Consider the following 27,634-nt stretch of genomic DNA (forward strand, 5'->3'; position numbering starts at 1 on the left):
ATAAGAAATGTGGACATAATAGAGTTAATTTTTTTTTTTTAAACAAAATCAAATGGTTATCAAACGAGGATTAAGAAATATGTTAGAAAGACAACATTTTTTTTAATGTTAGTTTTGTCCACATTTTTTTAAAGGTTAGAAATAGCAAGTCCCCAAAAACATGTGTACAATATTTATTCTTCATTAAACATAGACATATATAGTAGTGAATGCACACTTGAAGATGATATAAAACAACTCTATCAATCACCATTATTTATAGATTACATAATTTGTTATATAAAATCCAAATAACCCTAACTAGTTGGAGATTCATTCTCTCATCATATAGTTGTTGTACTAGATAAAGACAAATAACAAAAGAAGCAAACATGAACGATAACCTACATTGATTTTACTCGTACTTGCATGCTCGAAATTTGAATGCATGACACATAAAATGTCTCTCTTCTTGTACTTTTTTCTAAAGGATATCGTATTTGTTATCTTTTTGAGACATACATGTACTTTGAAAAACTACCAAATCCTCTAACACGATCAAGAGGTCAACACCAATAAAACTCTACCTCGTTGAATTATTGATCACATTAGTTGAAGAAGTATTTATTATGCCTAAGTATTACATCAATTACCAAAAACATAAAAGGGTCGAATCTCTTTAAATTGATAACTACCATTCCAATCTCCCTTACTATTTCAATTTAAAGCTCTCTCATTTTTAATTTAGAACAAATATAAACTATACACGACTTTACACATATTGAACAACTGTTTAGGAAAATTGATCTACTCCTCATTAAGATGCAATCATGAGAAAAATAAAAGCAACAACTAATTAACAATGAGAGAGATTTAGTTTTTTCAAAGTAATAATTACATCCATTGTTTAAAAAAAAAAAAAAACTGCGGATGTTGTATCATTTAAAACTCAAAGCCAATAATTACATCAATTAAAATTCCACTAACGCAAGTAAGTCATTTTAGATCATTCATTTTAAAACCATTAATAGACAACTTTCATATGTATGTAAAATTTATTTAAATGTATTAACTTATAATATAAGAGAAATATTAAGATCAAAATGACAATATGAGTTTGTTCATTAATTTAAGTGTTTAATTAATTTTCAAATATTCCTTCGTCTTGTTTCACAGACAATCATGTTATAAATTCTCATCAATTTATTTACGTATAAAATTTCATTCAATTATGTCTACTTGAGTCGATTTTAAATAAAATCTAATAAAATAAGTATAAATCATCGACTCAAAAACGTGTATAATGCAACTAACATATAGACGTTTGGACAAAAAAAGATTCGTGATTCGAATTTCTCTATTCATATTATACGACGGAAGACAAAATGTAAATATATAAAATTATAAAAATTTAAAATTTAAATTAAATCTCAAAGTTTAAGAGTGAAAATTACTTTTCAACCCAAGAAATTTGGAGCTTCAAAAGTTAAGTACACTACACCGGTACAGTCTGTAAACTACACAACTACACCACACACGGCCGTTAACTCGTCGTCGTCGATCTCACATTCCGCAAAAGAAAAGAAAGGCAAAAAAATAGAAATCCTGAAAGAGGAAGCCTCTCTCTGCTCTGGCGTTGAACGGAAACCTCAAACCCTACCTAGTACGGACGGAGAGAAGATTACTTCTTCTGCAACTACAATCTACTTCGTCTTGTATGGATTCCTTCTCCTTTTCTTTCATTCCTTTTACCACATTCATCGCCCTTTAACCATACATCCTCTTGTTCGTTGTTTTTGTTCAGTCCAGTTGAATTTTTGAAGGCTTGTTTGAATGTGTGTGTGAATCTTGGAGCACTGTTGTTTTTGTAATGGGATCTTTCTTTCTTACCCTAATTAATCGCTTGTTTCGCTTCATGCATGCTGTGGCGCTGAATTCGATGGTTTTGGGATTATGGGTTGAGTAATTGAAGTTCACGTTTAACGGTCTTTTTGGGGGATAAATCTTGATTTTCAAGTGGCTGGTTAAATGGGGTTGGCACGGAAAGCATTCTGCTCAAGAAAAAAATAACTTAAGCTTTTAATTTCTATTCGGAGAGGTAAATTTGTAAGTGGAACTTTTGAATTCGATGGTCTAATTAGTTTTCTTTTTAGGTGCTGGAGAACTTCAAATTCGTTTCTGAGATTTGGCTTCGAACTGCTTTTCTTGGCCTACGGGGATATCAGCTTAGCATGAGTTGACAGGCATGCTGCTTCACTATTGGAAGTATAGTAGATTGTTAAACTAAGTGTCTGAGGTAGGAAAACTAAGCATATATGAGTTGTAGTTTATGGAATTAATTTGTACTCTTCCCTTTCAGTTGCTTTCAGTGTCTTTGTCATCAGCTGCTTATCCCATGTTTTAGAAATCGTGAGGGGGTCTCTGAATGACTGCATGTTTATGAAGAATGTGAATGTATTTTTTTTTTCTTTATAGATCTGGCTTGCTACTTCTGAAAATTTTTAGGTTGCTTCTAATTCCATATCATCTGTTTTTTTATTAACTGGGCTCTGTTTGCAAATTAAGCATACATCATGCAGTATTACCAATTCATGACTTATGTGACCGATGTATATCTTGCTGCAATGGCTTCGGTTAACTGATGCAGTATCTTTTTACTCCCTGCCAGTAGATCATTGTTGTTTCATAAGCTTCTCTTCGCTGTATCCTTGATGTTTTTTACAACTCATCTCTTTGTATTCAACTAATAATAATATGTTTGACTTTCAATTTTTCCTTTTTTTCTGGGTATTTGCAGAGATGTTTTCAACAAAGATATTCCTGCTAATGGTTCTGCTGCATCTGAAAAGATTTACTATGCAGCATGGCTATGTGTTTGATTATTCAGACTATCTTTGAAAATTCACCGATTTAGCTTAGAGGCACTCCACATTTGTAAGTAGATGGATTTGTAACTTTAAATTCTTAGATTCCCTGGACTATGTACTGGTGGTAGCCTGTGGTTATTCACTTGGCCTGTTACTTATCTATCTGGCTTTCTTCGTAACGAGGCAATTTCTATGATTTTCTGTGGCAGTTTGACTAATATTGTAGTAGTTTATTCCTAGTTTTGTCGAAGAAGAGAGATCTCGCAGTTGAATCATCATGTCTGTGACTAACCTTATAGAAATTAGTTCATCAGACAGTGATATAGAGGTAGAATATATTAGTGATAGTGATGACGATGTTGCACCAAGTATCGGGGAACCTAGTGGCAGCAGAAAGCTTCCTCATTGGGCATCCACAGTTTATAGTCCAGGTCAAAGTGAGTTTTGTGCAAGATTATTAAATTATTTTTAAAGCTTTCTCTAAGGAAATCTTATAAAGTGAAGAAAACTGACGATCAAATTTACAGGTAATGTTAATAACAGCCCACATTCTGATTCTAACGGTGACACTAGAGCCTCAAATCATCATATTGTCCTCACTGATGACAACAATTATCTTACTGAAAATGGGAATGCTGGTCTACCTCGAACCGTGAATTCTCGAATTGCAAGCACAGCTGGTGCAGATTATGAACGTTTATCTTCTCAACAAGCTTTTAAGAGGACCCTGCCTTATACCTCTCAGTCATATGTACCCCCTACAAAATCAAGTAACTTAGTCGACAATGTGGGCAGTAGTCAAATTCGTGATGCCCACGTCAGTTCTTATGATTCGGGAAGGCCAGGTTCAACTAGTGGGAGATTTTATGGGAGAGAGCATTTTTTCAGAGGCAACGGTGATGATACTGTTAGTTCTGAGATCAGGGATTACAGGGTCCTCCCTGTGAGTTTGGCACCAGGGAAATCTATACCTTCACAATATCCAGGCGAACATTCCTATCGTCCTGGTTATGGTGAAGAAATGGTGGCTGGAGGTGATGAGAGATTGATTTATCAGGCAGCATTGGAGGTATTTATTTATTTATTTATTTTTTATAAAAGCATTGGAGGTATTTTTGATATAACATTTTCCAGGCTATTGTATTTTAGTAGGGAAAAATTCTTATGAGTAGATTTCACATTTTAAAATTCTTTGGCTTTTGTTATTAGCGAATTTGGAGATGCCTATTTTGAGAATCAGATAGTAGTCTATTTCTTCTTTCCTTTTAGGATGTCCTTACTTACCCAGAGCAAAGAAAAAAGGAGAGGAGGGTTGTCCAAAGGGTAATTAGGACAAAATGCTCCATTACAAGTGCCAATTGTTTTGTTTATTTATTTATTTTTTATTTTTTGTGAGAAACATGCTATCATTTCATTATTAGGTAATGCCTTTATTAGCGAATTGTGTAAAAGTGGTCCTTAATCAAGTTAAATGTTTATTGTGGGCTCCGATTTAAGTTTTCACTGATATATGTCTCAACATTCTTTAGCATTTCTTCAGAAAAGGATTTGCTTCAATTTCACTTTTAGATACTCTTTTTTTGGTGTCATTAAAAAAAAAAAAATCTACTTGCCCAGTAAGTATTCCACTGATAAGTCAAAAGGAACCATGCGTTTAATAAATGACTTGAAGAGTTTGAGTTAAATTTATGGTGGCCGCCTATCTAGGATTTTATATCCCATGAGTTTCTTTGAAACCTAAATGTTGACCTCCCACGAGTTTCCTTGACACCTAAATGTTGTAGGGTTAGGCAGGTTGATGTAGGACATCTTGTCTTTTGGTTCTGTTCTTGTTCTTGGCATTCTTGTCAAGTCTTGAAGTTCTTTTGTGTCTTATTCTTGGTCTGGCTGGTTTAGTTCTTTGAAACCTCTTGGTTCTTTGGATGTAATCTTTTAGTTGGTTGTATTTTTATTTCCAGCTTTTAACATTATTTCCAGCCACACAAGTTAGTTTCAGCCTATATACAGGGGTTGCTAGCTTCGTTAACAATAAACTTTGTTTCTTTGGAATATTGAAACTTTCTCTTTGGGCTTCATCAATTGGTATCAGAGCTTGTTCACAATTGGATCCTTGCGACTCAACTATGGAATTTAAAGCCTCCCAAAATCAATGCTTGCAGTTAGTGGAAGCATCTATTGAGGAACTCGAAATGGATTCTCGGAAATGGAACAATCTTTGACCCAAATTACTAGCCTTTTAGCCCAAATAAACATATAACCAGTAGAATAAAGCAAAAGAACTTCAACTTGACAAGAATGCTAATAACAAGAAAAGAACCAAAAGACAAGATGTCCTACATCTTGGATTGTCCTGTGAGATTAGGAGTTTACACATTGTGGGAGCATGCCTCTTTGATGAATAGTTTACTTGATCAATTGAATTGTTTCTTGTGGATGATCGAAGCTTTCACTAATAATGTATTTCTTAGAATTCCTGGCCATATCTTCTACCAGAAAAGAATTGCTCCAATTCTATTTTCTTTTATACTCTTTTATTTGTACTATAGGTTTTTGATTGCCCAACATTTCACCAATTAGTAATATAAATCTTTAGGGGAAAAAAAGGCAATCATTATTGGGATAATTATTATCCACTGTTGAAAAATAGAATATTTTCCCTAGGGGCATTTTTGTCTTTTCATGTGTTCCCTAGGGTTTCATCTTTTCTATTTAAACTGTATCCTCTTGGCATTACTTTGTAACACATTATTATAATAAAAGTTCTCTGCATCGTGGTTTTTTCTCCCTATACTAGGATTTTCCATGTAACAAGTGTGTGCAATTTTCTCCTCTTTACTTTTTCATCATGGTATCAGAGCAAGATGAAACCCTGGCCAAAATTGAGGAAAACCCAACAGGAGAATCGCAAGGGCCATCTGGCACCACAAACACAGAAATTGAAGTTGTCGTTAAAACAGCCATGGAACGATATTTTAAGATGATGATGCCCTGATTTCAAGAGATGATTGGATCAGCCATTGACAATCCGCACGGATCAAGCTTTGGATCACACAGGTCTGTTGATTCCGGCCCTAGTCAGCCGCACGAACAGATCGGATCGCACGGGTCAGCCGCCTATGGAGATGATCGGAGAAACCAGCAGATCTCGGTCGAGTCCGAGCCGGACGCGTCGACCCTCGCCGCCGGTGTTGAAGCCCAGCCAGATGCTCGCGTTGTTCCAATCGCACGCGATGCCCAGCCGTCTGCGAAGTCCAAGCCGCACGCGAAGTTCCACCCTTCGATTTCTGATGTCCAGCCGCCTCCGAAGATGATACCCAACGTCCAAGCCTTCGATTTCCGATTTCCGATTTCCCAGTCGAACCCAGCTTTCCAACCATCATCGTTCTAGCCGTCGGATGATACCCAATTGCGTGATACCCATCGGTCGGATGATATCCAGTTGCGTGATGAACGCGATGCCCATCATTCGTTTTTCCATGATGTCCAGCTGCACGAGATGAACGGAGTCATATAGCAAGCTTTGATGTCCAGATGTGATACCCAGTTGCGTGAGTCAGTGCCGATTCGAGCCACGAGCTTCGATCTCTTAAGCCATGTTCTCAAGCCGTTGTCACATGGCTGCCGAAATCGCTCGCAATTCCTTCCAATCGAGCGGTTCTAATCCTTTCTAGCCAGCGGATTTGACTACGTTCAAGAACAGTTGGCCCAGTTGCAGTTTCAAATTAAACAACAGAATGAGTCAATACAACAACAGATGACTAGTCTTGGAGAGGCGCTTGGAACTACGCCAAATGGCCATAATTATTCAGAAAGCCCGATAATCTCTTTCCTTAATTTATCTGCACTCAATTATTTTCTGGGAATTCTGCTAGTTGTATTGTAGGAGAGAAATTAAATGGCCATAATTATTTTCCGTGGTCCCAATCTGTGAAAATGGCTCTCGAGGGTCGTCATAAGTTTGGATATTTGACTGGAGAAATACCAAAACCTAGACAAGACGACCCTCAGGAACGCGTATGGAAAGGAGAGAACTCTCTACTCCGATCTATGTTAATAGGGAGTATGGAACCCCAGATTGGAATGCCCTTACTGTATGCAGCTACTGCAAGGGATATTTGGGAGGTTGTGAAAAAGTTGTACTCCTCACGACAAAATGGAGCTCGTTTGTATGCGCTCCGTAAACAAGTCCATGAATGTAAACAGGGGACCATGGGCGTCATAGCTTATTTCAATAAGCTGTCTGTGATTTGGCAAGAGATGGATTTATGTCGAGAACTGAATTGGAGCTGTCCGTGTGGAGGAGTTTTGTACTATTAGTCCGAAGAGATGGACCGGGTCTATGATTTCTTGGCAGGACTTAACCCAAAATTTGATGTTGTGCGAAGTCGAATTCTGGGAACTCGCCCAGTTCCCTCCTCGATGGAAGTATGTTCTGAAATTCGTCTTGAGGAAGATAGGTCTAATGCCATGAATAACCCAGTAACTAAATCAACAGATTCCGCTGCGTTTAAAGTGTCAGGAACTGACAAACAAAATGGAAAGGTTCCTCCGGTCTGTGAACATTGTAAGAAACTCTGGCACACTAAGGAGCAATGCTGGAAGGTTCATGGTCGTCCTCCAAATGGTAAAAGACGACAATCAGGACCTGGACGTGCTTTAGCAAGTGAATCTACGGCTGGTCATCAACCACATAATCAGGAGACGAGTCAGAACGACTCTATTATAGTGGGTGTCAGTGCCATCGCACAATCAGGTACGCATCACTCTTGTGGCCTTGTTAGTATAAACGGTAGAAAACCATGGATTCTAGACTCAGGAGCTACGGACCATCTAATTGCCACGTCCGACCAATTCTTGTCTTATTACCTGAGTGTTGGGAATGAGAGGATCAGGATCGCTGATGGATCCTTCGCCCCCGTGGCCGGGAAAGGCCGTTTATCACCCTTTGAGGGTTTTTCCCTCCAAGACATTCTACATGTGCCAAAAATTTCCTATAATTTGCTATCTGTCAGTAAGATTACTAGAGATTTGAAATGTCGTGTTATCTTCTCACCCGATGCTGCTATTTTTCAGGATCTGAACTCGGAGATGACGATTGACACTGCCTGGCATGATGGGGGCTCTATTTCCTTACTGAAGATACTTCCTCTAGGATTTGTGATAGGACTAGTTTATTGTCTTCCTGTTTGTTCAATTATGAGACAGATTATATGTTATGGCACTTTCGTCTCGGTCATCCGAGTTTTCATTATATGAAATATTTATTTCCTCATCTATTTCATAATATTAATGTTTCTAACTTGAAATGTGATGTATGTGTCCAAGCTAAACAACCTCGCGTATTATTTAAACCCCAACCTTATAAACCTTCGAAACCCTTTACCCTTTTTCATAGTGATGTGTGCGGTCCATCTCCGGTTACAACCACTACTGGCAAATGGTGGTTTGTAACCTTCATAGACGACCACGCTAGGTTGACCTGGTTCTTCCTCCTTACTGACAAGTCTGAAGTCACTTCTGTATTTTAGCAGTTTTACAATTCTATGGAAACCCAGTTCAACTCAAGAATCACCATTCTTCGGAACGATAATGGTTGGGAATTCTTTAATAATAACCTCGGGGAATTCCTTGCCTCTAAAGGAATAATCCATTAAAGTTCATGTGCTTATACCCTGCAACAAAATGGCGTGGTTGAATGGAAAAACCGTCACCTAATTGAAGTTGCTTGGTCACTCATGCTATCCACATCCCTTCCATCATATCTTTGGGGCGATGTTGTTTTGACAGCAGATCATTTAATAAACCGAATGCTTTCTCGGGTCTTAAAATTCCAAACCCCTTTTGACTATTTCAAAGAGTCATATCCTGATAATCGCCTTACCCCTGATGTTCCACTTCGTGTGTGTTGTATTTGTCCATACCCATGGTCCTAATCGAACCAAATTTGCCCCTCGGGCTTAGAAGTGTGTTTTTGTGGGATACCCCCTTCATCAAAACGGGTACAAATGTTACCATCCTTCTTCCCGCAAGTACTTTGTCTCCATGGATGTCACCTTCTTCGAAGACCGTCCTTTCTTTCCCCTTAGTCCTCTTCCGGGGGAGAGTATAAGTGAAGAGTCCAACTGGGGTCTAAGTCCTTACCTGCCAGACATTCCTGAGTCCATTCCCGACACAAGTGTCAATGCTCCTATTCTTCCTACCGAGCAAGTCCCATGGATCACGTACTATAGGAGGAATCTTAGAAAGGAAATAGTGCCGCCCATCACTTCTTCGGCTCCAGTACATGAGTCAGAACGAGTGACAGTTCCAGGTACGAAGCCTTCTAGTCCTAATAATGATAACATATGTGGTGATAATACTTGTGTTGAAAGTAGTGTAAGCAGAGTAAGCAGAGACAATACCGAGAATGTGACTAATGTGGATACTGATCACCATAATAGTACTGACAGTAACAGTGGCAATACTGAGAATGTGGTTGGTACGGGTGAAGGCAGTAATGAATCCCAGGTTCAGACTGAAAATGTTGAAGAAGATACAGATGAGACAAAGCAGGATACTGAGTATGATGATGAGAAGTCAGAAGATCAGAAAGACCTAGATAAGACAAAGCAAGATACTAAGTGTAATGAGAAGTCCAAAGAACAGAAAGATCATGATGCCTCTCTTGACATCCCTATTGCTCTAAGGAAAGGAGTGAGGTCTTGTACCAAGTACCCAATGCAGAGTTATATGTCTTATAGTAACCTGTCTTTGGTGTTCAAAGCATTGACTACTAGCCTCGATACTATTTCGATACCGAGCAACATATATGCAGCTATGGAAATCCCTGAGTGGAGAGTCGCTGTCATAAAAGAAATGAAAGCTCTTGAGAAGAACGACACATGGGAACAAGTCACTTTTCCTGAGGGACACAAGACAGTTGGGTGCAAATGGGTGTTTACTGTTAAGTATAGACCTGATGGTACAATCGACCAGTACAAGGCACGGTTAGTGGCCAGAGGTTTCACTCAGACCTTTGGGATAGATTACTCAGAGACTTTCTCTCCAGTAGCAAAGTTAAACACAGTTCATGTGCTCCTCTCGGTTGCAGTTAATAAGAATTGGCCTTTGCACTAGTTTGATGTGAAGAATGCTTTCCTTAATGGCGAATTAGAAGAAGAAGTTTACATGAGTCCGCTTCCAGGATTTGAAAAACAGTTCAGTCGCAAAGTTTGTAAACTGAAGAAGTCTTTATATGGGTTGAAGCAGTCTATGAGGGCCTGGTTTAGTAGATTTACTACATTTGTAAAATCGCAAGGGTATAGTCAGGGACATTCAGACCACACCTTGTTCACAAAGAAGTCTATGTAGGGGAAAATGACAGTTCTAATCGTATATGTTGATGACATTGTAATCTCGGGGGATGATGCTTTAGAAATAGATAGATTGAAGAAAAGAATGGCTGAAGAATTCGAGATTAAGGATCTTGGAAGGTTAAGGTATTTTCTCGGAATGGAGGTGGCCTGGTCGAAGGAAGGCATCTCTGTCTCTCAACGAAAGTATACGCTAGATTTGCTTAAAGATACAGGTATGACAGGATGGAAGCAAATACTAAGCTGAGTGATTTGAGTAGTAGTGCACCAGTTAACAAAGAGTGGTATCAGCGTTTGGTCGGGAAACTCATTTATCTCTCCCATACGAGACCAGATATTGCGCATGTAGTAAGCGTGGTTAGCCAATTTATGCAGTCTCCTTATGAAGAACATATGAAGACAGTGGAACGAATTTTGAGATATTTAAAGGCTTCTCTAGGCAGGGGATTAATGTTTAGAAAGTCAGACAGACGATGCACCGAGGCCTACACAGATGCTGATTGGCCAGGCTCAGTAGTCGACAGAAAGTCAACATCGGGCTACTGTACGTTCGTTTGGGGTAACCTTGTTACATGGAGGAGTAAAAAACAAGGGGTGGTTGCCAGAAGTAGTGCCGAAGTTGAATACAGGACCATGAGCCTTGGGATATGCGAAGAAATATGGCTGGAAAAGGTCCTAATTGATCTTAACCAAAGTCATGATGGGCCAATGAAACTCTATTGTGATAACAAGGCTGCATTGCAAACAACCCTGTTCAGCATGTAGAGATTGATAGACATTTTATCAAAGAAAGACTTGACAATGGAAATATCTGCGTTCCCTATGTTCCTTCCAGTCAACAGATTGCAGATGTACTCACAAAAGGACTATCACGACAACTCTTTGACTCACGTGTTAGCAAGTTGGGTCTCGTTGATATCTATGCTCCAACTTGAGGGGAGTGTTGAAAAATAGAATATTTGCCCTAGGGGCATTTTTGTCTTATCATGTGTTCCCTAGGGTTTCATCTTTTCTATTTAAACTGTAGCCTTTGGGCATTACTTTGTAACACACTATTATAATAAAAGTTCTCTGCATCGTGGTTTTTTCTCTCTGTACTAGGGTTTTCCATGTAACAAGTGTGTGCCATTTTCTCTTCTCTTTACTTTTTCATCATCCACCAATTAATCATAATCTTAGGGATTTATCAAATGAAAGAGCAATTTATCAGAGCAAAAACATCCTTGTGACAGGTTATGGAAAAGGAATCTTTGCTCTCTCCCTTTCTATTTTCATCTGACTTTGAATGAATTAGGTTTCCTCTGTTGTTAAGTAATTTATTCCAACTTTTCTTTTTGTAACGTCGTGGTTTTGAAGGTAGCCAAAAGACTCTAGGCTTGGATATTGAAGGTTTGATATTCATGGTCGAAGGGCCCTCCCTCAACGCAATGGCATGGTCGCATGAGTGTAAAGGTGGCATTCAAAATACATCTTGATATATGCTTAAGACCTACACCATCTTCGATCACAATGGTTTTCTATTTTAGGAAGCGATAACCACTTTGTATTCCATCACCCATGCCCCTTTCTTGTTTGGTGAAACCTTTATCATGGCCCCATTGGAATTGGGGGTGGCATAATATGAACGGATGCCCTTCTAGCATTCTTAACTCCTGCTTAATATTTGCCAAGCTGCCTTATTTTGAACAAAATTACAAAAACTCTCAAAATTAAAAGGCCAACTTATTTGGATCTGTTGTTTCTTCCCTTCCAAATGTGCCACATAAGAGCTTTAAAGATGCAACTACCAACCACCTTAGCTTTCCCTTTCAAGTTCCATGCATGGAGGCCGTCCATTAGTGAATCATCTACTTTCTTGGGGAGAAAAAATGATAAACCCAAATTTCGAGTCGAGTAGATCCGTGAGTTATAGTATGCAAAATCACAATGCAAAAAAATCTTCAACCCGAGGCTTGAAGTAAATGCAGAAAAATCAACAGTTTTTTTCCTCCCTCAAATGTTAAAATTTCAGTACTATTTAAACTAAACGAAAAGATATCATGAAAGGACACAACCCTTTCACCTATATTGTCTAAAGTTATCTAACATCCCTTTAACTACTTCCATAAATATGAATAGATGAAATTAAATTAGTACATAATTCGTTAAAGATGTGAATGGATCTGGATTTTTCAGATTCATAGTGACTCTTGGAAGAAAAGGTGCCTTATGATACATGAATAGTTGCAACTCTTCACTATGACTTGAAAACTTAGCTTGGAAGCAAGCATTTAATAAGAGGACTTTTAGCTCAAAGTATTGTCATTATTATTGCCAATTATTTCCTTATCAGTAGCATAGCCCAAATTCTAAACTTTCTTTGGAGTTTTTCATCGGAGTTCAAGTTAAGTGTGTGTGTGTTTTTGGGAAAAAAATGAACGCTTTTTATAAGAAACACAGACATAGATATAGATACATGATATGGATATGATAAGATACGGCGATACGTTAATTTCTAAAAAACTAAGATACGGATCAAGATTGAAGAATGAAGTTGAGGACGAAGAGGTGTGAATCATGATTTAAATAGTGAGAGAGAAGGGAAGAATGAAGATTTAATTACGTTTCAAAGTATTGTCATTATTATTGCCAATTATTTCCTTATCAGTAGCATAGCCCAAATTCTAAACTTTCTTTGGAGTTTTTCATCGGAGTTCAAGTTAAGTGTGTGTGTGTGTTTTTGGGAAAAAAATGAACGCTTTTTATAAGAAACACAGACATAGATATAGATACATGATATGGATATGATAAGATACGGCGATACGTTAATTTCTAAAAAACTAAGATACGGATCAAGATTGAAGAATGAAGTTGAGGACGAAGAGGTGTGAATCATGATTTAAATAGTGAGAGAGAAGGGAAGAATGACGATTTAATTACGTTTCAAATTTTTTTAAATTTTTTATGTTTTATCATTTTTAATTTATTTTGTTTTGGATTGCTGAATTTAAGTGGACTTTTATGTTTGGAAGTGATTTTAAAATGGTTGAAGTCACTTTTTTCATTTTTAAAATCACTGTGAAACATGTTTAATTCTTCAAAACTAATTTTGATGATATGAAAATTGCATTTAAAAGTGTAAAATTGAAAATTAAATTAATTTTTGAGTAATTAAAAGTGTGTTTTCGAGTGATTTTAAAAATGAAAAAGTGATTTTTGATGATTTTAAAATCACTCCTAAACATGCGCACTAAAATAAAATGGGTTGTGGGTTGGGCTTAAATTTGGAAAAAAAATTGACCCACGTATCCCCTTCACGTACCTGGAAGCAAATTCGCGTATCTGAAAATTAAAAATAAAAATAAAAATAAAAAAATCAGATACTTCAAATCATATATCAGACACGTATCTACCATGTATCTGGACGTATCCGTATCTGATACCGATTCTCTGCATAATTAGAAGTATCTGTGCTTCCTAACTTTTTACTGATGAGATGAAAAAAGACTATTACTCAAATTACAATGAGACAAAAAAAGGAAGGGGATCGACAGCCGCACCTTGATTTCTCAACTAGGTTGACACACCTATAATGACTTCATCATATTCTAATAAAAGATACAACTATTAAAAATAAATACATAGTGTTCAAGCTTCTAAAGGCAACTGACCAAAAGGAGACTTTAACTTTCTTTAGACTTTTGTGCTCCCAAATCAAATTAGTCTGCTACTTTCACCCGGGTAGTCTTATTAGCGATATGGTATTAAATTTCTGTCGACATGTTGACATTTCCATCAGTATTTAACATTTTATGAGTTCAACATCGACATGAAACGACATTTGGGTTATATTATATAAAAATCCATGATACATATAAAATAAGCAATAAAATTTTTGAAGTATTTATAATTTTTTTTTTATAAGAGAAAAATTTCATTGAAGAATGAAATTACAAAAGAGAGGGAGAAAGAAACCCCGACAACCAAAGGAGTTACAAAAGACATCTCCAATTTGTCAAAAGAGAATCAAAACTATAACAATTGAAATGCTTGGATAATTTACACCAAGAATAGCAATGTTAATCACATAATAAAAAAAGAGGTCGAAATGTTGAGATTTGTTATTGAAGAGGCAGTTGTTCCGTTCGAGCCAAACCGACCAAAGAAATGCTCTAACAATATGTTTCCATAGGAGACCTTTTCTTCCCTTGAAAGGATGATCATCAAGAACCAGGGAAAGGAAATGGTTGATTTCCAGGGGAAAGACCACAAACCATTTAAAAGCAAGAAGAATGTGGTTCCAAAAGGCCCTTGAAAAAGCTCAGAACATGAATAAATGACTTTGAGATTCATTGTCCTTTTTGCAAAGAAAGCACCAGCTGGGAGACAGCGCTAGAGAGGAGTTACGGCGTTGAAGCTCCTCATGTGTGAGGACTGCCCTGTGTGAAAGCTTCCAGAGAAAGAATTTAATCTTTTTGAAAGATAAAGATCCAGGCGAGATGTATTTATAATATAAATAATAAACATGGTAACTTATTTAAAAAGCATCAAATTTTTGTTTATTGATTTAAATAACATCGACACAAAGGGTGATTTGACATGCTTAAGCATTCTACACAAAAAAAATCCATGACAGGAGTAAATAAGAAAGGTGAAAGTGGATCACCTTGACAGAGATCTCTAGTGGTAAAGAGCTTTGCATGTGGCTTACCATTAATGACGATAGAGAAGTTTGGAGAATAAATGCACCCTTTAATCCATCTTCTCCAAATAAGTCTAAACCCCTTGACTTTGAGGATGAGGTCCCTCTTAGAATTTCCTATCAATCTTGTCAAATGCCTTTTCAACATCCAATTTGACTCACGATTCTACAAAGACTTTCATTTATAAGCTTGTTTGCAATGAGTGAGGGATCAATGATTTGTCTATCAGCCACAAGAGTGGATTGGTACTTCGATGTAGTAGTAGGCAATACTTTTTTAAGTCATTTAGACAGAACTCTTGCAATATTCTTGTATAAGCAAGTGGTAAGTCTGATTGGTTAATCTCTCACTGAGATGGCATCAAACTTCTTGTATTTTGGAGCATTAACTTCTTTTCATTATATGAACGAAAAGTTCTGTTTCCTTTCAACAAAAAAAAAAAAAAAAAACCCTTCTTGGGTGTAAGACAAATATATCTAGTTAATGTTTGCATTAATGATGGCGTTCTAAAAAAGTATGAAAAGGAATGGATTTTTCTTCCTTGTATAGTTTTAACTTGATGCTTAATGGACTGACCTTAGTCCAAAAGAAAAGTCCTTGGGGGCTCAATATACTGAGTGTTCGTTTGAACAATTGGCTGTAAATAAGTAAGAGCATCTTTCAGGATATTGGAGGGATGTGTAAATTTTATTGGAGCATACCATCTTTTATTCTCTAATTCAGTTTTTGTTAGGTAAATCTTATTTCCAACCGTGATATTTCTTTGATTTGCACCATTTTGGAACTCCAAGTATTTTGTAATTTCTTTAATTTTGTTTGCCTGTTGCTTTGCTTAGTTCATAGAGATCAATGATATTGTTTTATTTAAATAAAAGAGGTTGAACTAATGATAAAAGGTAAGAGGAAACAATTCTGGGCATAAAGAACAAGATAGGAGAAATTGGTTGCTTTCAGTTAGTGGAAAAATTTTATTCATATTATAATTGCTTCCGTTCTTCTGAATTAACTATTAAAGTATTAATACGCCCCCACTCCTCCTTTCTTCAGGATCTAAATCAACCAAAACAAGAGGCTACTCTTCCTGATGGTCTTCTTTCTGTTCCTCTTTTAAGACACCAGGTTTTTACGTCAAATTGTAGTATCTTTCTTTTACTGCCAGACATTTTTTAAAACCTTTTGCTGTATACTTTGTGTTTTAGAAAATTGCGTTATCATGGATGCTACAGAAGGAAAATAAAAGTTTGCATTGTTTGGGAGGAATTTTAGCGGATGACCAGGTAAGCTATTGGGCCTGGATTAAATTCCTGTCTGTTTTTAGAAGTTTGTCCTCAATGAGGTTCTAAACTTCTCTTTTTTCTTCAGGGCCTTGGAAAGACGGTTTCTATGATTTCACTCATGCTGTTGCAGAAGTCCTCACAATCAAAGGCAAAATTGGAAGATGGAAGCAAGACAAAGGCTGAAGCTTTAAATTTGGATGACGATGACGATAATGGCACTGGCACTGGCACTGCTGATTCAGATAAAATGCAGCAGACTGGAGAGTCTGATGATGTTAAACCAATTCAAGAAGTGAAAACAACTAGAGCAATCAGTAAGCGGAGACCAGCAGCTGGTACATTGGTTGTGTGCCCTGCAAGTATTCTACGGCAGTGGGCCAGAGAACTAGATGACAAAGTCACTGAAGAAGCAAAACTTTCAGTTTTAATCTATCATGGAGGAAGTAGGACTAGGGATCCTGATGAGCTTGCAAAGTATGACGTGGTTCTCACAACATATGCGATCGTCACTAATGAAGTTCCAAAACAACCATTAGTTGATGAGGATGATGCTGAGGAAAAAAATGGAGATAGATATGGATTATCTTCTGATTTTTCTGTCAACAGAAAGAGGAAAAAGACCTCTATCAGTAGTAAGAAGGGTAAGAAGGGCAGGAAAGGAACTGGTATTTCCTTTGATTGTGATTCTGGCCCACTGGCGAGAGTGGGTTGGTTCAGGGTTATTCTGGATGAAGCTCAGACAATAAAGAATCACAGAACTCAGGTGGCTAGAGCCTGCTGTAGCCTTCGAGCCAAAAGAAGGTGGTGCTTATCTGGAACACCTATACAAAATGCAATTGATGATTTATATAGCTATTTCAGATTTCTGAGGTACGATCCTTATGCTGTCTATAAATCTTTCTACCATACAATCAAGGTTCCAATTTCCAGAAATTCAGTTACTGGCTATAAGAAGCTTCAGGCTGTTCTAAGAGCAATAATGTTGCGACGAACTAAAGGTGGGCACTTGCTCTCTATCTCTCCCTCCCCCCCTTCTCTATATATCATTTCGCTTACTAAAAGTTCAACTATTATTATGTGTAAGGATATGATGAGGATACAGATTTCACATTAAGTATTGGTATTTATTGATGTGAAGAAGTGAGGGAATTTTATTCAAGATGACAAAAAGTGATACAAATGGACAGCAGTCCCCTATTTATAAAACTTAGAAGGGCTGAAACTTCAACCAAAACTTGACAATCACTGTAAATTACAAGTTAGCCTGCTGATGAACATCGAAGAAAAATACTATTGGGTAAAAGAAATTACCACAATTGTAAAATATGACTACAATCAAGAAAGGAATCAAGAAATTAAAGAAAAGCCAATTAACATCCAAAAATTGCCTGAGGATGTCCTACATGAGACCCTTCCCCCAAGAAAAAATTCGTCCTCGAGTCAATCAGCCAGGGGCTTTTTGTGGGTTTATTTCCATCATCTATTTTACTGTTTATGAGTTAGTTGCATTATATATGTGTGTGTATTTATATTTATATACTTTAAGTTTCTTAAATTTTAGTTTAGTTGTGAATAAACCCTTCCTCTTTGGGTGTATTTAAAGAGGTTAGTTTAGTTTTAGTTTGGGTGTGAACAAACCCTCTCTTTGGGTCTATTTAAAGAGGGTTGAGAACACGTATAATAAAATTCCAGCACTCTTCTCCAAGATTTATCCAAGAACTTCTCTTGGTTAGTATCTGTTAGGAACCAAGATAGTATGAGCTATTTTTGTTCCACATTGGTTAGAATGGGATGACCAATGTGGTACTTAAGTGGCTTGGCTCTCCCATCTCAATAGCTGGCTTTTGGGGTGTGGTTCTCCAAGGTGCTTAAGTACCTAGCGGTATCATCAAATTGGTATCAGAGCACCTTTGAGAAAGGGCCCGATGGTTGGTAGAATGAATGACAACCCACTTCGTGTCCAAGAACGTGCTACCAACCTCCCAAGGACTCGTGATCAAATGGGTAATCAACCTTGTTTGAGGAGACATCGTTTTTTAAAAGAGAAACAAGCCTTTATTATTCATTAAAAGAGAGTACAGGAGATGTGTACTTGAATTATAAAAGCAAAAAATTAAGAATTAAGGATCAATAGGCGCATCTGGATATCTCAACTAGGTTGACACCCCTTAGCGCCCTCATCATATCCGAACCAACAAGTCAAAGAACTAAGAAAACGGAAGCCTTACAAAGCAACCAAAGAGAAACTAAGTACAAACAAACAAAAAACTTCTTAAACAGCAAATGCGATACATAGGAAATCAAAAACAAAAACCTAGAAACAAGACCACAATAAGCTGAAAAGCAGTCCTCTATCTTCTGAAACTAGCTGTCAAAATGAATGAAGGCCTGCCAATTTAAACTTATTTCCTGTAAGGAGTAGGCTTCAAATGCTTTAGAGAGGGAGCACCAAAGAGAAGCATTAAGCTTTGTAGCCTCAAACCGAGCAAACCAAGGGGTTTCCTTTTCTTGGAACACTCTTTGGTTTCTTTCAAACCAAATCTCAGCAAGCAATGTTTTTGCAGCATTAGTCCTCAATAAATTTGAATTTTTCTTAAGGAATGGCCCAATAAGTATCTGCTGAACATTGTTTTTGAAAGCGTTGTCAAAAACCCAACAAGTGGTGAAGCATTTAAAAAGAGCTCTCCAACAATTAGTGGCATATGCACAGTCAAAGAAAAGGTGTTGGAGGTCTTCCCTGTCTATTTTGCATAGAGGACACCAATTGGGAGAAAAAGAATGGGAAGGCAGCTTCTGCTGTAACAACATCGACAACAAAAACATCCTGAATTTAACTTGGCTAGAAATCAAGAAACCGTTCGAGATCTTCCAAGAAGGGTGCAACAAGAAATCCTTAAAGTGCATTCACCAAGAAGTGCAGCCAGGCAATTATTTTCAAATTCAATCTCCAACCCCTCACATATTCCAACAGAGACCTTTCCTCACAACCTCTTAGGTTTCTGATTCAGACTCTTCGGGTGATGAAGATCTTGACAACCAATTTCAAGACTACCTACATAGATATCCTCCTTATCAAGCAGCCTACCCTCCTTATCATGAAAATCATCAATACCAACAACAGTTCGGAAATAATGAGCAAAAAACATTTCAAGATTACCAAGATTGGCAACGTCCGCGTTTTCATCATCAACCGTGGCTCCAAAAAAAAAATCAACCGTGGCACCAAGATTCAGACTACAAAATGAAAATTGGCCTTCCATGCTATAATGGACGGATGAATATTGAACTCTTTTTAGATCGGGTAAAAAATGTTGATAGTTTTTTTTAACTATGTGAGGACACTGGAAGATAGGAAGGTGAAATTAGTATCTTTTTAACTCAAAAGTGGAGCATAGGCTTGGTGGGATCAAGTTCAAAATGATCGAAAGTTGTTTGGGAAAAGACCTATCCAAAGGTGGCCAAAAATGCTTTGAATGATGAAGAAAATATTTCTTCCGGGAAATCATGAAAGACTCCTTTATAATAAATTCCAACATTGTAAACAAGGAGTATGGAACAAAGTTAGATTACACAGAGGAGTTTCATGAAACAATCTAGTTGAAAGTGAAAATCAGCAAATTGCTGGATATATTGATGGGTTAAGACATCACATGAAAGAAAAACTCCATTTACAACCTCTGAACAGTGTGGCTGAAGCTGTTTCAATAGCTACTACTGTTGAGGATGATGAGGTTCAAAAGCAAAGAAGATGGCCGGGAAGAAGAAATGCTTGGGACAAATCCTCCAATCCTCGTAAAAAAACACTAGAAGATGCAGCCAAGAATTCAAATCAAGCAAGCTGATCAATAGGATTGAGATAATTTGGTAAAGTCAAATTAATCTTGGTTAATCCTTGATTAATTACATTTTAGTTTCTGAGTTAGTTTTTAGTTTCCTTTTAGTTATCCTTTTAGTTTCCTATCTATTTAATTCTCTATAAATAGAGGATCCCCTCCTGGACACGACAGCTATACATAATAAAAGACTTGATTGGATCCTGGGAGAGAATTCTCCTTTCGTCTTTAGGCTACATCACAAGCACATCAAAATTTAAGGACATTTCTTCAAAATCAGAAGCAAACCCAAATGGAAGTTCCAACTTTATTTCTTTAATAAATTATAATCCTTATAATAGACCTAATCTTGGGAAATGTTTTAGGTGTGGTGAAATGGGTTACCTTTTGAATGATTGTCCTCAAGGAAGAAATCTCACTTTTCAAGAGGAACAAGATTATCGAGAAGAATCCGAAAATGAAGATCAAGATCCTCAGGATATTAACCTTGTTTGGAGCGTGATAAAAGTAGATGTTAGCAACATTGAAAGTCAGACTGCTATGCATGACAGGAGGGAGATCTAGGCAATATGCATTGCTGTCAATCTTCTCAACAACCAAAAAAGGACCCAACTTTCAGTTGGTAAGCTTGTTATGATCTTTAGTGAGCAAACGAGACTTTTGCAAATGCATCGTCACCATTGTGTGGTGGGGGGAGGGGAGGGATACATATTTTTGTGAGGATCATTGGGTGGGTGAGAGACCTTTTTAGACTTTTTCATTTTCAGTCTCTTAAAATTCACTTTGTTGTTGATTTTCACTTTCTTGTTGATTTCCTTGTGTGGTCAAGGAGCTTTTGTTCCTTCTCGTTCTGGTTTCGTTGCCCCATTTTCAATAGGGAGGCGATTGATGTGACTTCTGTTCTTTCTTCTCTTAAGGGTCACTCTTTTAGGCATGGGAGAGGGATGTGAGGGTTTGGAGACCCAACAATTCTTTGGAGGAGTTCTCGTGTAAGTCCTTTCTTTAGAGTCTCGTGGACCATTCTCTCTTAGGTGATTCAATCTTTTCGGGCCTTTGGAGGATTAAGGTTGCTAGGAAAGTGAGATTCTTTATCTGGCAAGTTTTACATGGCCGTGCAAATACGATGAATCGGCTTACTAGGAAGCTTCCCTTGCTTGTTGGGCCGTTATGCTATATCCTTTGTTAGAAGGGGCCGGAAGATTTGAATCATATTCTTTGACGTTGCAAGTTTGCTAGTTCTGTTTGCGAGTCTTTTTTCCAGATGTTTGACTTTTCGTCTTTTCGCGAAAGGGACACTAGTACTATGATCGAGGAGTTCCTCAATCTGCCTCGTGGATAGAAGAGTCATTTTATGTGGGTAGCTGAGGGGTGTGCGATCTTGTGAGTTTTGTGGGGTGAGTGGAATAGTAGGATTTTTAGAGGGATGGATAAGGACCCTAATAAGGTTGGTCCGTTCTCCGCTTTCATGTTTCTCTGTGGGCTTTGGTTTCGAAGACCCTTGGTAACTATTCTATAGGAGTTATATTACATAGTTGGTAGGGGAAGGTGTAGGTTGTTTTTTTTGTATGCCCATGTATTATTTCATTTTTTCTCAATAAAAGCCGTTGTTTTTATTAAAAAATTGCATTTTCACCATGTTGCTGACCTGGGAGTCTCAAGCACAACAATATGAATCAACTGCAGCTTTGTAGGATAGGTTCACTTGTTTGAGTTGTTCCTTAACCTCGTTATGAAGATCATGAATTCACGGTGTCACACTTTCCGCTTCATTTTTAAGACCAATAGAAGTGGGAATATTAAATCAATTGTTAGCCAAGGTAGATGTATAAACAACCTTTTCTTTTTGATAAGAAACTACCTTTTCATTATCAAAAGATGATTAAGAAAGGAAGGAGAGATTACATATCCTGGCACACCAAAGGATTGCAAAAACAATGTCCAACTGGTGGCAATTTGAGATAAACTATAATTACAGAATAATTTAGAAGTAATAGGCAAAGTAGAAGCAAAATGAGTGACTAAATCCTTAGATACCTCCCTGGTAAACTCTAGATTGTAAAAAAATCTTGAATTTCTTTCAGACCAAAGCCCTCAAATGGAGGGAAAACACCCCCTTAAGCCAAATAATCTTTTTTGGGCCGTTGAAAGGCATGCCACCAATGAGTTGAAATATAGGGCCTTAGACGCTTTGCTAGGACAACACCACTAAAGATTGAAGATATTGAGGACATCTTCCGAACAGTCTACCGCAAAGGACAGAAGAAGAACGAATGTGTCAAGGTTTCTTCGCTTCCTTTACAAAGAACACACCAATCTATCTAGGGAAAGAGTCATCTTTCAGAGGATCCATTGGATTCGACCACAAGTATTTAATCTCCCAAAGGAGTAGATCCACAAGAAAACCTTCACCTTTTCTGTACAAGAAGCTTGCCAAATCATGGCAACATATTGTGGATTTAAGGCTACTTAATGCATAATCAGCTTTGCCAAGAAAGGCTTCATGGAAAATAGAGTATAAACAACTTAAAGTGGTGACTTCTCTATGGAATGATTTTGCATATGGTTGAAAGTGAATTTTGCTCGACTTGATGGTTGGTCTCACAGCTTAAGTCGATCTCCACTAAGACACTGGATGAGACCTTCAAGCATACGAGTAGTGACCTTAGTTTGGCCATCCGTTTGAGGGTGGCTAGCAGTGCTAAAAAGGTAAACTATGCCAGACCTTTTCCACAAAGACTTCCGAAAGAAAGTCAACTTAACATGACCGTCAAAAACAATAGATTTTTTTTTAATAAATCAACAACTTCCATTAAGAAAAAAAAGAAAGAATACAAGGGCATACAAAAAAACGAGTCCACCAAAACACCCCTACTAAAGAAAGGGGTTCCAACTAAGTAAAATTTTACCTAGCCAATAGTTACAAAAAAGCTTTGAAACCGAAGCCCAAAGGGAAACATGAAACCTAACTAAGGACCTAAAAATTTCACAAAAGAAAAGGTTAACAACACTTGAAGCATGCAAAATTTTTACAAGCTATGTGCCATTTTAATGAATCGATCAACCACAACAAAGACCGAGTATTATCTCATTGAGTTTTAGGAAGACCAAGTGTAAAGTACATGGATAAATCTTCCCAAATAGTTCAAGGGAGAGGTAGTGCAGGGGCCAGCATTTTTACTAGATCCTTTAGAAGTATGACAAATAAAACACCTCTTGACAAAATTTTTGACATCTCTCTTTAGTTGACTGATTAAATTTGAAGAGACTCTTTGCTTATTGCAAATGAAACAATTGGCGATCAGAAGAGAAGCAAAGAAAGAGGAAAAACCAAGGAAAGAGTCTCACCGTTGAGCTTGAATTTTTTTATGCTAAAGTTGAAGCTAACAAGATTTCCTCTCTCGAGATTGATATCAGAACTGCAATTAAAGGTGGAATTTTGGATTTATTGTTATCCGAGGAACAAAATCTGATTTAAAAAATGCAATCTCAATTGGTTCAATCTGTGAGATGAAAATACCAGCTTCTTCTTCTTTCATAGGTTTTTAGCAGTGAAGAAGAGGAAAAACTTGAAAAGCTTGATTACTGAATTACTTTCCAGTAATGGAGATTCTTTTCTTTCTTTTAAAGAAATTAAACATGAAATTTTTCTTTATATCAGAAAATTCCAGGTTCTTGTATAATTCTAGTAAATCTTATGTGGCTTTGAGTTCCTGTAGCTCAAAATTTTGCACTTTCAACTCCCTTTACTATTGAGGAAATCAGGCAAGCAATTCTCATGGTTAGAATAAGGCGCAGGGTCCTGATGGGTATATTTTGGATTTCTACTTGAATATTGGGACCTTTTCTGAGAAGATTTTCAGAGGCTTTTTGATGAACTTCACTTTAATGGCCATTTAAATGCTTGCACGAAAGAAAATTTTATTTGTTTAATTTAGAAGAAAGAGGCTGATGTTTTTGGCAAAGACTTAACGCCAATTTAACCGATAAGGAACAAGACTTCTATGCATCACTCACTTCATCTACTTTCCTTTCTATAAGTTGGTGTAAATCGGTCTCCCATTTTTGTAACTATAGTTTTACCAATTTTATGATCCATTGGAGAAGTTTTATTTGTAATCCGTTGGATAGGAAGACTCCTTTTGTAATTGCATCACATCAATGACATTTTTGTTTTCTATTTTAAAAAACAAAAGTATGGAATTTTATCTGCAATCAGTTTTGTTTCGAGTGGTGTTGCCCAGAGCATGTAGAAGGTTGGCTCTCTGAGGTTCTTTTTGGGTTGGTATGTTAAAGATAAAGCGAAAGTGCTGTAGTCAAACACCTCCAAAGCTCATTTGTTGTTTGGAAGGATTGGAATGCTAGAATATTTTACGGAGTCTAATTCTTTTAATTATTTCTGTGACTCTGTACAATTCGCACCATTTAATTGGGGTGCTCAACATGAACTTTTTCTAGCCATTCTACCTTTACAATCAATCTTCATGGCAGAACCTTTGTCGTTTAGACTTTATTGTTTCTGCTGTTGTCACTAATGAATGGAAGTTCCAGCATGCCTTGAAACCAAAAAAATGATTTTTGAAAATAAGTTTGCAGGATACAAATCTGTTCTGTAAAAAACCGATCTTCTTACCTCTCATCAATTGAAGAATGTTACACCGGAAATTTCACTTGCTTCTTTCTAAAGTGGATGGTGTCATTTCTTGTAATATTTTTTCTTCAACTATTAATTCATAGTAACTAATAAATAATTAAATCTTTTGTGGACTCTCAAGTGAGGATTCTTTTTTCTCTTTTGAAAATAATATTATTTATTGTTTATTAAAAAGTTATATCAGAAGCATACTGTCTGGATCTTTTGCTTGTCACATACTCATAGATGAGTTCAGAAACCTAGGGATACTTTTCACATTTGTCTAACTGGACGTATCAAAATTAGTGTCAAAACTGAAGGGTCATTGCTCTGTGATGTCAGTCTGCTGGTCCTTCTATCCATCCAGATGATCTCTTGATCTGATTCTCTATCTGCTTTATAGCTGTTCATCTCAAGCACACCGTATGAGTATTAAACTTGTATTTGAAAGTAAATGCCACAGTTTATGTAATCGAAAAGACTTTATATCCTTTTATGAATTTTGTTTATATTGTTTATATCCTTTTATGCTATGACTTGGTGCAAATGTACATCTTTCTTTAATTCACAATCTTTCTTTTCTTTTGTCCAATTGGAGGTTTCTTTTGTAACTCCTTTGGCTTGGGCTTTGGCCACTTTTTGTAAATTTCATACATCAATGAAATTTGTTTCTTATAAAAAAAAGGAATTTTGATCACTTCTCCCTTCAGTTTGGATAATTAACTTATTTGTTGTTTAGGCACATTAATTGATGGGGAGCCGATTGTCAAATTGCCCCCCAAAACCATACGGTTGACAAAAGTGGATTTTTCTACAGAGGAGCGTGATTTTTATACCCAATTAGAGGCTGATTCTCGCAAGCAATTCAAGGTGCATTTAGCTCTCTCTCTCTCTCCTCCCTCCCTCCTGAAGGAGATTGGTTTGTTCAAAGTCTACTAGAGTGGAATCAACCTTTTTTTCTTCTCTTTCTTTTTAAAAAGTAAAATTCTCCTTCTCCAATTGGTTTTTCAATATGAACACCAGACTATAGTATAATTGTTTTAGGGGGGGTGAGGTCAGAGAGCAAGTTAATTCAATATTATTCAATAAAATCATGTGCAACCGCCTTTATGCCTTTATCTATATATAGGTTTGGCCTCAGGGAAAAAAGAGATTAAACTACAAGGTTAAAACTGATTAATTCAAGTGCACCGGACCTTGAGGACATATGGATGTTTTTCTTAAAATATATGCTTAAGTTTTTAATATTGTTTAAAAACTTCTAATGTTTTTCTTTTTGTCTCAATAGGGGATAGGCTTCTCGTATGTCCACCCTATTTACATACCCATTAAATGGAATTTCCCTTCTTAAATGTGGATTCTTACAGGATGACATGTACTTTGCAGGCTTATGCTGCAGCTGGTACAGTAAAGCAAAACTATGCAAATATTTTGCTAATGCTTCTACGGCTCCGTCAGGCTTGTGACCATCCACTTCTTGTAAAAGGGTACAATACTGATTCTGTCGGGAGGGATTCTACAGAAATGGCAAGTAAGCTTCCTAAGGATATGCTGATGAATCTGTTAAAACGCTTGGAGACTTCTTTGGCCATATGCTGTACCTGCGAGGTGAGTATCAAGGAATAGTCTGGAATCTTTTGAAAAAGTTCATAGTGACTCATGATTTTGTAAGAGACCTAGTTAGAGATATAATAGAGTTATTAGTAGAATATTAGTATGGTTATTAGAAGGGGCAAATTAGTAAATAATTAGTAAGTTGGTTAGGTCTTTTAGTTATAAATAGAGGAAGTGGAGTGGGAGTAAGGGTGTGAGAATTTGGGAGAGGATTCTCAACTCTCTAGAATGTACTGAGGTATATTGTATTTTCTTCTAATATCATTCTATCTTTTAGTGTTCTTGTTTGTTCTTTGTATTCTTCGAGTGTTCTTGTTAGGAGGTATTCTAACAAATTGGTATTAGAGCTTGGTTATTTCTTGGGTACTGTTTTTGTTTGCTATGGCGGAAGAAGTAGAATGGACATGGGAGCGAATGCTAAAATGGGTTGCTGAATGCAAATGTGAGGCGGTAGAGAGAGGTGAAACTCCATGTACATGGGAGCAATTCCAAAAAAGGATGGCAGATCACAAGCGCGAAAGAATTAAAGAGAAATTATGGAGAAGAAGTTACAAGAAACCCGAGGAGAGGAAAAGAAAATGGTTCAAAAAACAATGAAAGAGAGGTTGGATGATCTCCATAGACAAGGTTGAGATCAAAGAAATGATGCAGTCCCTAATTCAACGTATGGAATAGTTGAACGTTGAACTTTAAAGGATCATACCTTCAAGGGAAGAAAAAAGGAAACGATGGTGATGGGAGCGGAATCTGAAATCTCCAATGTGCTTACAATCGAAGGCTTGTTTGTGGAAGGATCTTCACAAGTCTTGAATGGAATCGAAGAAGAAGGAAAGTTATGGGTTCCAGCAACCGCTGTTGAGAGGAAATTTCCACTGAAAATAGAAGAGAAAGAAGGCGATTCCAATGAGACTACTGGGAATGAAAAAAGGATGGAGGAAAGGAATGGCAAGGAGTTGCAACCGATGGAATCAAAAGAAAGGAAGGGGGTGATGGGGAGCTCTAGAGCAGAGAAGAAAAAAAGAAAGAATGAGACTAAAGGATGGAGAAATCGGAGAAGAAGAGAAACTTGATCATTCGTGTCCATCATCAACGGCGAAGGGTGAGATGGTCGGAGATAGGGACTCGATGGAAGTGGAAATGCCGATTAAAGGAGGTAAAAGCATCGATGAGAAGTGGACAAACATTACTAACGGGAAGGCAAGATGGCAGTCGAAAGAAGAAGAAACGAAGGAAGGAGCACCAACCGACAAACACATGGTTAGAAACGCGAAGAAGAAAGCAGACAAAAAATCGACGGAGAAGAAATGTGCTGGTGATCAACGGTGGGTGAACAAAGAAATTGTCGTTGCTCAAGGATACGGGGGAAGGTTATCTGCGATGGAAGGAGAATATGCCAACGG

The 27,634-nt window shown here is 37.2% G+C and overlaps 2 protein-coding genes across 23 annotated transcripts in view; both read left to right on the forward strand.

The window, feature by feature from the left end:
- Positions 1-1,467: 1,467 nt before the first annotated feature.
- Positions 1,468-27,634, forward strand: part of LOC120067756 (helicase-like transcription factor CHR28) — a 33,086-nt gene continuing 6,919 nt past the window's right edge. For 2 of the 22 annotated variants that reach the window (XR_016525269.1, XM_039019322.2), the window contains exons 1-10: positions 1,494-1,694; positions 2,133-2,275; positions 2,777-2,913; positions 3,076-3,283; positions 3,374-3,915; positions 15,928-15,999; positions 16,080-16,157; positions 16,243-17,155; positions 25,360-25,490; positions 26,007-26,228. Coding sequence is in view for 18 of the 22 variants with exons in the window: in XM_039019322.2 (XP_038875250.1) it covers positions 3,124-3,283; positions 3,374-3,915; positions 15,928-15,999; positions 16,080-16,157; positions 16,243-17,155; positions 25,360-25,490; positions 26,007-26,228 (2,118 nt within the window). In the remaining 4 variants the exon portion in view is untranslated. Of the gene's footprint in view, positions 1,695-2,132; positions 2,276-2,776; positions 3,284-3,373; positions 3,916-15,927; positions 16,000-16,079; positions 16,158-16,242; positions 17,156-25,359; positions 25,491-26,006; positions 26,229-27,634 lie in introns of all 22 variants that reach the window. The other 20 variants (XR_005479018.2, XM_039019318.2, XM_039019319.2 and 17 more) reach the window with 19 other exon arrangements.
- LOC120067757 (uncharacterized) lies at positions 7,035-8,086 on the forward strand. Its single transcript, XM_039019325.2, has 2 exons — positions 7,035-7,599; positions 7,920-8,086. Exons 1-2 carry the CDS (start codon positions 7,173-7,175, stop codon positions 7,943-7,945), a joined length of 453 nt encoding a protein of 150 aa, XP_038875253.1. The 5' UTR covers positions 7,035-7,172; the 3' UTR covers positions 7,946-8,086.

The sequence above is a fragment of the Benincasa hispida genome, chromosome 12 (genome assembly GCF_027475165.1).
Source record: "Benincasa hispida cultivar pf3 chromosome 12, pf3_genome.v1.1, whole genome shotgun sequence".
Taxonomy (NCBI): domain Eukaryota; kingdom Viridiplantae; phylum Streptophyta; class Magnoliopsida; order Cucurbitales; family Cucurbitaceae; genus Benincasa; species Benincasa hispida.